A 12,371-nucleotide genomic window follows, 5' to 3' on the forward strand; every position below is an offset into this window, starting at 1 on the left:
ATTCAAATATTAAATGTATATTCCGTTTTAAAGTACAGACGTTGGCTAAAATAACTGGCCCAGTATTTATGTATCTTAGGTACAGTTTACTGTTTACATTTCTGTCAATTCTTACTACTAGTAATTACGAAAGTTTAACACTATTTCTTCTCTGATGAAGATAACTCCATAAAAAAAGCAATGTGCGAATTACGCTCAGTAGAATCATAAAGTATAAGTCCAGCAAGCATAAATTAGTAAGTAAGTAAAGTAATAATGGTAATGTCCGTTATGTCAGCAGTGTTAGGATTTCAGATTTTAATTAATAATGAGGGTTTGTTTTGTTTAGAGTTGTTTGTGTTTACTGTTTGCGCAATGGATGGACATATGTATTATTCGTTTAGGTATTCCAGAAACTTTATCCTAAAAGCTTTGAAATAAACATTGTAGCTAGCGCGCTACCGAGTCAAAACAACTAACAGGGAGAGGATGTGAACAAAGCGCCTTTGTCGCCTATAAGCAGAATTAATCTCAACAATTCGTTAGACTGCCATTTTACAAGAGAAAATTTAAATGGGTCGTTAATATTTTATAGCGTAAACGTCTAGACTGATACATATTCAACACATATTCAACCCACCCATAAAATTAGGAATAGTACAAAGTTTGCAAAATGGTACATGTCCGTTACTCAAAGTTCGAAAATTCCATTCGAATGTACGTACTACGTCCACATCGCAAAACTTCCATTCGTTCATCAAGAGATGATTGTATACATTCGCAGAACCAGGACCAGCGTTTTATCCGCCGGGCCCGATCATTCATGGGTGGCCGAAATGCGAAGCCGAAAATGGTTAATAAAGACGCCATGAGTATTTTTTGACTCAGTTAAACAACGTTGCATACAATACTTTTTCTTGTGCTATTGTTGCAACTTTTTAACACGCACGAAGACATTTTTTTTTTAATTTTCTGTACATGTGTGGCATCTCGTCAGTGGTCGGTGACGTACTAAAATCAAAGAAGTGCATGCACTTCTCTGAGGTGCGGAAACATTTTGTTCGAGATGTCGTCTCTTGTTATATACCCCAATGAGTGGAATATGTATCCCGCGACGCGATGTGCCCTGTAATAAATTTTTCGACAAACAATTTTCCCCTGCCCTTTGTACGAACATCGATCGCGTCTAACAATGGCAGGCAGATGTCGGAGATGCTTCTGTCGCCGCTTAACCGCGGACAATGGGGAACAAGGAGATCGCGCAAACATTCTCTGCCTCACCTACCAGCCTGGCTACACGCTTAAGGACGACCCTGTGCTTACAAAATTACACATAAGCTGTTATTGCACCTATAAATCTTAATATTTATACCTAATTGCAGCTATTAAAAAATATAGCTTAGAGTGAGACTCGCACTTCTATTTTTCGACGGCCGATCGTAGAATCCACCAGATCATGATATTCCTGGACGTATCATCATTTCACGATAGTGGTCGTCTATGTTTTCTATGATCCCATAGTACTAAGCCATCGCCAGTGTACTAAAAAAAGCTTAGGTACGTATATTATTTCAAATAGCAATGAAATTTCTCATACATATTGTTTATTATTATATGTTTAGTATTACAGTTTTGGATTACATTTTACAATATAGTCCTAATACCAACATATTATTATGGCTAATTAGGTACAATGCGACATCAAATATTAATTAAATGCTTCACTGACCCAAATTAAAGCTGTTAATCAGACTTATAATTGCCTGACAAACTGGCGTAAATCCTGAGTTCATTACGTAGCGATGTACTACGGTAACGTGGGAGGTTCGGTGATAACCTTTCGGCTGGCAGTTAGGATCCATTGTTGTTATCGGGCGAACCGTCGGAGGCGCGCCCTCGTGGAGTGACTCATGCCGCGCCGATCAAATGCCTCGGGCCCAGCTCAACCTTACGAAATAACCCAAGGAATAGCATTTTAACTGATTCGTGTTAAGGAAGTTACCGGCAAGGCTTTGTTGGGTAATTCAGCAAATGCATGGATTGTGTTTCTGATTAATATGAATTATTGTTCACGCCCTTCAATTATTAGACGTTGCAACTTATTTAGAAATATGAGAGGTTTAGGTAGGTAACTTGTTAATTTAGGTACTCACTAAGAGACTGATCGATTAACCATACATCAATCAAACCACCAGGCCACATATTAGGTTCCACAGCTGGGCGCAGCTTTTCCTCTTGTGGGGAAAAATCCACACATTTTCCTTTAACTGATTTAGGGGTTCATCCCCATCATTTTGATTATAGACAAGTTCTAACTTCATTTTATACATGAGACTATTTTCATATAGATAAAATATAACGATGAAATTTGACGATGTGTTTGTACGACAGCAAAAAATCGAAACTGTATTTTATATTTATTTTATTCATTGCCGATTTCATTTGTCAATTTACCAATGCCATATGAAACATCCCTTTATGTTATTTTAATATTCATTGCGCATATGTAAAACGTACGTATTGGACGTTTCGTGGTGCGCATAATGGATTTGCATTTGAATGAGATGTGGTCGAATGTCTAAAATGAAAATCGGTTTCGGACAACTGTACGCAGGTACTGCATTGTGTGTGTTTTATCTAGATATATTCAGCAGGAATTGAATAAAAAATAAATAAATAAAAATATACATTTATCATTATTTTATCTAGTAGGTATTTAGCTTTCAATTATTTTAAATAGAACTGAATGAAAGGAAGAAAGCTAGGGCACAACGAGATGTTGCTCGAAATGCTCGAAACTGGGGCAGCCCCAGTATTCATAAGACATATAATGCTGTATTCCTATAATACTGTATTTCTGGTAACCACCGGGGCACAAAGTTGAAATCACGAACGGGATCACGGGGATGCAATCAGATTAGACCCGCAAAAAAGGCTATAAAATCAAGACAATAAAGATCAGCGATCAAAATTCAGGGCAGAACACCACCTGTTTGCGGGATTGCCTATGTCCAGCGGTCTTTCGGTGATATGATGACTTCTGATATGATGATGATGAAGAGTAAGGTGCTCCTAGCTTCAACGGATGAACTGTATAGGCGGCGAGATATGTACATGCACACATTTACATGTAGTTGACATTGTAATTAAATATAAATATATTGACATATAAGATAATATATGTGTGTAAATTCCAGGCTAGTATTTGTACTTATGTTTCTGTTTGGCCCAGTGATTGACTGGTAGAGAATGCCTCTGGTTTTGAATGCAAGTCCGTGTTTTGTACGTTTTACTTGTTTAATAAATAAATAAATATGTTAACTATTGAACAGTACCTTTTGGAACGTTAACCTTTGCCGTTTACGGCAGCGCCCAAAGTGCCCGATCACGTTTTCATACCAACCAGTCAACCACACACCACACAGCCTGGAGCTTCGACGGTATTATAGCCAAATTGCCTTGCATTCCTAATGTTATTCAGTTATTTGCCAGGGACCGTGAGTTCAGGGCTATAACCGTGAAAGTTCGTAAATTGCGGGCATCTTTCTCTGTCACTCTAATTACGCATTTTTTTGGAGCAAAAGAGAAAAATCCCCGCAATTTGCGAATTTCGGATTCCCCTAGGCCCTTCTCTGAACGCAACTCGCTGTGCACTGAGCAGGCGGCCGTACATACGTGCCCGCGAACGCGAATATTATTGTTTTTGAATTGTTATTTTTAGTTAGCTTTAACAAAAGTAAAGTAAAGTATTTATTAATTGTTAACTGTGTACATAAGATATCATATACAGGAGATATCGAATCAACAGTTGCCCATTTCAAGCATACAATATGACCTTAAAACGACTCCAGAAAACTCATTTAGGTTGTAAAATACATTTTAATCAACCAGTTTTATTTTCGTAAAAAGTAATCAATAAGTTCGATCAAAAATAAAATTATACATTTATAAGCATCATTTTCATGTTAATAGATTTGTGCAAAAAGAGCTACAAATGTTTTTAGACCCTATCTACCTATATGTTCGGTTTTTTTATTCTCGAGCGAAAGTTGTTTTATTAGATTTCGAATCGATGAACTTACCTACTAAAGAGATGTTTCAAGATTGCTATTCACATGTTTTGGCAACCGTATTATGATCTGAAAAAGCTCTACGATAAAGACGACCTAGATTATAATATTTTTATAACATCCCTTGATTTATTTTACAAGCTTTTTTTTACTTATAGACTTAGTTATTATGTACCTGCTTTTATCGATTTAATTTTCCTCCACTGAAATGCTATGATACATACGCTACTAGCGGGAATCCGGCCGAGACGTAGGTACCAGCGCTGACGGCTCAGGTGCATTCGAATCACGTCACAGTAGTAAAATAATAAAACTTTGTCCTTCAAGTCAACGTTTTGAATAAAATGCAAAACGTGTCTGGGATGCAGCCAAAACTGCGGCACGGTCGCGTCCTCGTCGCCTATACGCCTTGTTTGCTTAGCATAATGTTTCGGTAGCCTCGGTCGCGCACGTTAGATATATGTATGTCGTAGTCAGATTGTATAATCCGCCGTATTACATTACGGCTAGCCGTTTTACAAAACAGGGGCGTTTTGAAATGCGGCGGTTCGACGATTAGCCGGATTGTCATTACGATACGTTCTTCAATAAGGCGGCCTACGTTTAGCCGCATCGTATCTACTATTTAAATTGTAGAGTGACCATTCTTTCGGTCGCCTACGTAACCGGAGTTTGACAATGTTTGCAATTTAATTTATTTTTACCATGGTCCCACCGCACTTCATGTGTTTCTTTTCCAAAACATTTTCTTCACAACTTAAATAGACGGAGCCCCGCTTCGCGGGGCTCCTATTTCTGGGCGGTTTGCCCTTCGGGCATCTGAAGCTACCTAACGAACCTAACCTACTTACCTACCTACGCTTTTTTCCCCAAAGTGTAATGTTTTCACGGACGTCTCACTAAATCAATAGCTAGGTAGGTTAGGTTCGTTAGGTAGCTTCAGATGCCCGAAGGGCAAACCGCTCAGAAATAGGAGCCCCGCGAAGCGGGGCTCCGTCTAGTTAAGTTGCAAAGGAAATGTTTTTTGAAAAGAAACAGTCGGACGAACTCCAGATTTGATGGACACTCCAGCGTTTTTCATAGTTTGTTGTTGTTATGTTATGCGGGCACGGGATGTTTCCTTTCCGCGGGTAGCTCCGGTCCGCTAAAACTTGGAATATAAATTTGGTCTCGAGCGGACATGTTGTTTGTCCAAGGCAATAGGCGCGGATCTGCTAACATAAATTACCGGACAACATTCGTCTTCAGTTTATCTACAGCGGGTCTTCCAATATTTACATACTACTGACTTTTGCTACATTTGCACTGTCCCGCGTAAGTTACCATGTTATTTTTCTTCGAAATCGTATGTGTAAATAATAGATAGGTATAGAGATTTTAGCTCTTTTAGGTAGATATACCTACACATAGCATATAATATATACAGTACGTCTTTTTCGAGGTAGTCTTTATATTTTCGCACCTTATGTTTTTAGTACACTTTATTGGTACGTAATTATTTATTTAAAGTTTAAGTTTGTATCTCGTAAAAAAACCTAGTCCTAGTACAAAAAAGAATCTATATTTTACGTCACTCTATAAGTAGATTTTGCAATTATATAATTTTATGTATGTAGTTGTAAAAATGTGTGGTCACAGTGCTGCAAATACACAGATAATTTGTATGAACAAAGAGCGGTACCATAAGAGTCGCAGTCTTTCAGCCGGGCCACCTCATTAAATGTTGTTTGAATAGAGGGATGAACCGGCAGCCGGATCCGGTAGCGTCGGCAAATACAATCGACTTCGATCCAATTCAATTCACCCTCAGTAAAATAGCGGTGACAGCGTAGTTATTCTTGTGAAATAAAAGTTCTTCGCTTCATACGTATATATTGCAAGTATCTACGCTCTGCTTGTAATAATAATTTATACTGTAGGTTATTTATTAGTTTATTACTATGAAATAAATAAACTGTTGGAGCATGTCAAATTAAGTGTTACGCAACAAATACATTACCTATTGGAAATATGCGAGTCCATTTGGTCCTTGCTGTTTTTTCTGTCTTTACCTACTGTAACGCGAGCATCGGCTTAATAGTTCCAGACGGCCGCCAGCCGCCACAAACATCGCGGCCATCTCCCTGGCAAACAGTCGCCCATTCACGCACACACGCGTCATAAGACCGCACAAAGCTCCTTCACGTGTCGATGGCTCGATGGGGCACACTGTTGACAGCTGCAGGGAGTAGGTATCAGAGGTGGCGCAAACAGATTTGCAAATATACAGCCCAATACGGGTTTTAGTTATTAGATCAGTATCATATATTGGTAACAGATTATAACTAAAACTCGAATTTGCCTGATAGAAATACGTCTCAGGCACCTAAGAAACTCTTTCCTGTCATGCACAGTCCAGCCAAGTTAAAAGGTAGGTATGTAAATTCCCTGACATACACCATTGAAATACTTCAAAGTAGCATAGGTACCTATATCAGATCAAGTCATGCCAGGTTAGAACATATCTTCTTTTCTTAGGTAGTGTCATTTTTATTTCAAAAGCAGAACAATAATATTCATGGAAGCTATCATCCTAATCTCTTTGCCTAACGATTCATGGGCTCAGGCTGAATAGAATGTGACGTCCGTAGAATTTCCCTGCATACATTTCTGTACTCCAGTGATGCGACTACTGCCTACAATCGGAACTTAGTAAGCATTCAAATGCGCTCCGCTATGCCAGACTGGACTTTGAACAATAGATGCCAATCTACACAGAAATTCGGCTTGACGAGGTTCTATACGTACAAATGTAGACGCTTGAGTGTGTCGCCAACACGCCAGATACAATTGAAGCTGTCGCCTGCAGGAGTGATAAGTCAACAAATGGACGCGAGTGGTAATTGCATGAGACATCGGGACCTTACATTGAGCGCCCTAGTTTGAGACAAATGTACATTTTATACGACAAATAGTTGGTAAATGATATTTCTGAAGCTACTTTTTAATGCAGTGAATGTGGAGATATTATTTATAAGTTGATGTGCAACTGCCAAAGCCATGTAAGTAAATAAATACCAGCTGAGTGCGTGAGCACCAGTATGGCCCGGAAGCGAAAAAAAATAATCGCGAGACATCTATCAACAAAATGTTCCATCAGAACATTCAGAACCTGTTCTGTTTTATCGGTCGATAATTGAAAACAAAATAGAACATCTTACAAAAGAGGGCTAAGGTTCTCGTCTTTACCTTTTATTATTTCGCCCGAGCATCAACACGCCGGAAGAAAAAATGGAACTGGGGATGACACGGAGTGGCGTAAAATAATTACTTACTCGTAACGCACAGCTATGCGGATAGCCGAGCGTCGCGAATTCAATATACTACCCAACACATCTCGGAGCAAAATAATGCCGCGTATGTGTACCTGGTCTATTGGCATTCCTGATAGATACCGCGGTATTCGGAAAACAAGATCCGTTCTAGAGAAGAGAACGATACGATATGTACTAGATACCAACTAGTTTAGATTTCAACTAGATATCTTTTGCAGCTCAATTCGGGCAACCAATTTCACTTTTACGTTAAATTATCGTTTTAAGATCGTTTCAAAACCGTTTTGAGATCTAAAAATACATAACGAGACGTTTTAGACATTGAGAAAATCGTTCAAGCGTATCTCCAGAATTGCGGAAATGTCAAATTTGACAGGCTATATCTTAAAAATATCGTTATCGTATCTTGGTGATGTCTAAAAGATATCTAGTAGATGTCTATTTCAAAATCAGAATCGGGCCCATAGATTCAAGCATGCGATGATAGCCCCTGCTCCTAAATATTGAATCAATTATTTGTAGATCTTCTTTGTGGAACTGTAAGCCTATAGTCAACTGTGGTCTTAGTCGGTAGACGCTGCTGTTGTGCTTAATTTTTATTTATTATTGATGTATTGACTTAGACTAAAGGGAAAGGACCGCCACATAGGTAACTATAGTAACAGCACCAGTCATGGGACATTTAAGAGGAAATTTGGAGTATTTGTGATATTTCCCTGATACCGGCAAAAGTTCTACCGCTTAGCGTGTTTAAAGATGAAAATCCTATCCATCTTTTATGTTTCAGGCGTGTTATATCAAAGATACTGCAATTAGTTTCCACATAATTTACAAATTAAAACTATGCCTTTTTTCTCCAGTCATGGACACCAAAGCTCCAGTAATGGTACCCCGGTAATGGACGTGGATCCAGTAATGGGCCCCCTATAATGGACATACCCTATCAGTATAAGATATTGGAACAGGGAATAAATTTTTGGCAAAAAACTAGTTATTAGTCATATTTGGTATAAGCTTTTATGTAAGAATGTATTTTTCTTTTCACAGCCAACTAATACTCATCAAGACAATTCTAACAAACCCAAACACAATAAGGTTGCGTTTATTACAGAGTTCCCATGGCCACCTCCTGTCTCCATCATGAGATCAGGTCCATGTTATCATAATATTGCATTGTCATCCGATTTGCTTACGTATCCAAAATTTCAACTCAATCGGAAATCCGAAAGTGGCTCAAATTCAACTTCCAAGATTTGAACCACACTAACTAACAGGCATGTTAAATAAAATTTTGTAAAAACGATATTAATTTTTTCTACTCCCGTACTTTTATTTGTCATTTAAAGGGTCGTGCACACACCTTTAAACCCCTCTCTTATAGTTGTCAAGACAAGTCTTTAGTCTATTCCCCAAAAAAGTATTTGTGCATACACGCAGTATCTTTTTGGCACTTTAACGATACTTCGTGTAATCACCACTTAAAAAATATTGTATGGAATACATTGTTGCCAACCTAATTTTAATTGTCATTTCTGCCAGATGAGTGAACCATAGAAATGTTTTGGTCACATCATCATCATCATCATCAGTTTTCATCTTTATAGGGCTGTATCTCCTAAACCGTGCGTCGTAGCGCAAAAATAATCAAATTTTCGTTTCCCTTTGAAACCCCAAAGTAATATTTAAAAAAACACGAAAAACAAAACAAAATAAAAAAAAAAGAAAGAAAAATGTTTATGGGTTACATCTCCTAAACCGTGCGTCGTAGCGCAAAAATAATAAAATGTTCATTCCTCTGTAAGAAACCCCTAATTAATATTAAAAAAAAAACAAAAAAATATATATATATATTTATAAGGCTGTATCTCCTAAACCGTGCGTCGTGGCGCAAAAATAATAAAATTTTCGTTCCCCTTAAGAATCCCACGCACTGAACAACCTATCACATTAGGACATTAAACAATCATCATCATCTATTCTTATTATTATTTCATTGCATTTCAAAGTAAGTGCTTGGTCGTAGAAAAAGTATTGTATGCAACGTTGTTTAACTGTGTCAAAAAATACTCGTGGCGTCTTTATTAACAATTTTCGGCTTCACGCCACTCGCCTTTTTTGACCCCTCTTAAACAACGGTTGCATAAAATACTATATCCGAAGTCCGAGAAGACTTCCTGACATAGTTCGTAACTACATTATACCTACTTCTGTATTATTTAAACATGAAATTACGCCATGGCAAGCATCATTATGTAAATTGTAAGTTATCCCATCATAGGAGGTATGCAGTTTTAGAGCTCCTATAATGGGATTGGGCAAAATACCATTATTTTTTATACATCTCTAGAGATACAAAATAGTGTGTTGTATACCTTATTTCATGGTAAATGCAATTAACAAAACACATTCTAGTTTACACCAAGTTATAATTAATTACAATTTAATATATGAACTCACCTCTCTTAGCGAAGTTGTTAAGAATTCTTACTAGTTATATTTTTCGGTGACACGACAACTTTTGGGTTGACGCCAATTTCTTAAAAAGTAACCGAAATTAATAAAAATTCAAACTTAAACAGCTCTATGACTCTTATTTATGGTAAAATATTGCCAGTGTTCATAAACTACTTTTAGATACTTATTTTAGAGGATTTGTGGTTTTATGTCCCATTACCGGTTCCACGTCCATTATAGGGTCCATTACATTATCTGAAATGGTAATGCCGCGAGAAACGGTAAGGAGCTTTTATAACTATGTACTGTAATTACTTTCTGTACAATTGAGTTCATAAATATGTATACATTTATTTGCCTTAATCCATTGTATTAAGGTAATCATTCTTAATAGAAAGTCAAAGTAATTATTGATTATATAATATTAAGACCGTAAGTAACTGTTAAACTGTATGTAGGTACTAGGTATTATGTGTGTGGTTTTCAATACCTACTCGTACCACAATGTTGTCAAATCCTACAACCAGATATTTGGCCGTTGCAAAAAAGACCTCTTTATTTATCCATACGAGAAAATGAACAGGTGCATTACCATCAGGTCCACTTTAAATGGACAATATAATCAGTCCATATGCAAAACGGTCCGCGGTCTCTCCCATTTGTTCGGGCAAACAATCCGTTGCACAAAACCGATACCGATTTTAAATTTAACATGTTTGCCCAATTGTTCACTGCCTCTATAATTGTTATTGTTCAACACATCTACTTGTATGTTTTTGCGGCTAGAGGACGTATCGAATTTGCGTTATCGTTCGCCGCCAGCTTTTGGTCAACTAATGTTTTTACGTATAAATATAGCCCTGAAATAAAGTAAAAATTTTCTGTACTATATGTGTGTATGTGACCGTTATTACCTTATTAATATTTAATATGAATATAAAAATATACGCCATCTTAAGTTACGAAGACATTAGCTTTTTCACGTTTGTAAGACATTTTTATAATTATATCAGTATTGTGATTTTATTTACAATAGTCATTTCTTGTTATGAAACGGTTATGGATTTGATCTGTCTTACCATAACCGTTTTACGATATAAGAAATCACTAGCTGAATAGGCTAGGTATATATTCCTTTTAGGAATTATATACCTTATTTTTGGTACGGTTACGTATTCATTTCATCTAATTGATATAATAATTTCAATTATTTTTGTTTCAGGTACCGCCACAAGTTACGTTAGTGTATCAAAATGAGATCACATCACAAACAAGTCACTTTGTGTTGATCGTCTACTCTGAGATACATTATTGTCATCGCCATGGATCCCAGACTCATTATTCTTTTTGGCGTGAGCGCCCATTTATGTAAGTATTTTTTACTTCTCCTACAACATACGGCACAAATTTACCTACTAATTTGGATCAAAAAAAGTTTATTATTGCAGCCCGCTTTCATTTTATTTGGTTTCATTTAAGCGCGAGCGGTATCGAGACTGGATACGTTTCCAATCGAATTCTCATGTTACCTAATTCTGTTTCACTTCCTGGCGTTCATGCCGTTTCATGCTTTCTGTCTGATTTCCATTCGTACGTCTGATACCTCGGAGCCAAATTATGTCCGATTACCATATGCGAAAACTGATCTATGGATACCTACTCGTATATTCGACAAGGAAGTGTTAATTAAATAGATTGATACCTAATTTGAATCCGACTCTTACATGTTTAAAGTTCGAACATAATACAATGCGTGCGAATCTTTGTTCGATTTTATCGGCTCGGGATTGGTTAATAGATTCGGGTCGCCATAATCCTAAATAGACACTTTAATACATATTATAAAACAAAGTCCCCTGCCGCGTCTGTCTGTCTGTATGTTCGCGATAAACTCAAAAAATACTGTACGGATTTTCATGCGGTTTTCACCTATCAATAGAGTGATTCTTGAGGAAGGTTTTGATGTATAATTTATAAAGGTTTTGAACTACCCGTGTGAAGCCGGGGCGGGTCGCTAGTTTAATATAAATGTAAAATTCTGGATCGAGATAAGCTCGGGACCGGGACAAGTAGCGTACTATTAGAAAAGAGGCCTTTGCTCAGCACTTTGGCAATAAAGGGTGGATATGATGTGATGATGATGTAAAAAATACCCATTAAACTGCAGTAGGTAATGTAGGTATAAACATGTTGTAAATTGGCACGCTAACGTGTTAATTAAAACGATAATTCACGAAACATTTCACATGGCCCAGATTGCGAGTATCCTTATTCAAGTAACAATATTTCGATTATTAAATATGAATCGCAAATAAAAGTGCTTTTACCATACAATATGTATATATTTTCTGATAGATTTTCAGGGAAGGTAAGCTTCCAGCCTGAAAAAAAGCTAATTAATCTAGTCGAATATATATGAAAACTGAATATTTATGCAATTAGAGATTAAATAAGTCGCGTTTCACCTTAGTCCCATTTTATTGAATTTCAATAAATTCATGTAGCACTGTAGCTTGGTCCTACTACTATAAATATACCCAAAAAATAAAGGATA

At 37.0% G+C, this 12,371-nt stretch overlaps 1 protein-coding gene and 1 long non-coding RNA gene across 2 annotated transcripts in view; one reads left to right on the forward strand and one right to left on the reverse strand.

Moving 5' to 3' along the window:
* The window catches only part of LOC134662750 (uncharacterized), a 64,307-nt gene that overhangs the window by 40,958 nt on the left and 10,978 nt on the right, over positions 1–12,371 (forward strand). The window contains exon 2 of the mRNA XM_063519034.1: positions 11,040–11,185. Within this exon, the coding sequence (XP_063375104.1) occupies positions 11,140–11,185 (46 nt within the window). The 5' untranslated portion in view covers positions 11,040–11,139. The remainder of the gene's footprint in view (positions 1–11,039; positions 11,186–12,371) is intronic.
* LOC134662858 (uncharacterized) overlaps positions 1–12,371 on the reverse strand; it is a 310,694-nt gene that overhangs the window by 33,747 nt on the left and 264,576 nt on the right. The gene's annotated exons all lie outside the window — the stretch shown is intronic.

This window comes from Cydia amplana, chromosome 3, assembly GCF_948474715.1.
Source record: "Cydia amplana chromosome 3, ilCydAmpl1.1, whole genome shotgun sequence".
In the NCBI taxonomy this organism is placed as follows: domain Eukaryota; kingdom Metazoa; phylum Arthropoda; class Insecta; order Lepidoptera; family Tortricidae; genus Cydia; species Cydia amplana.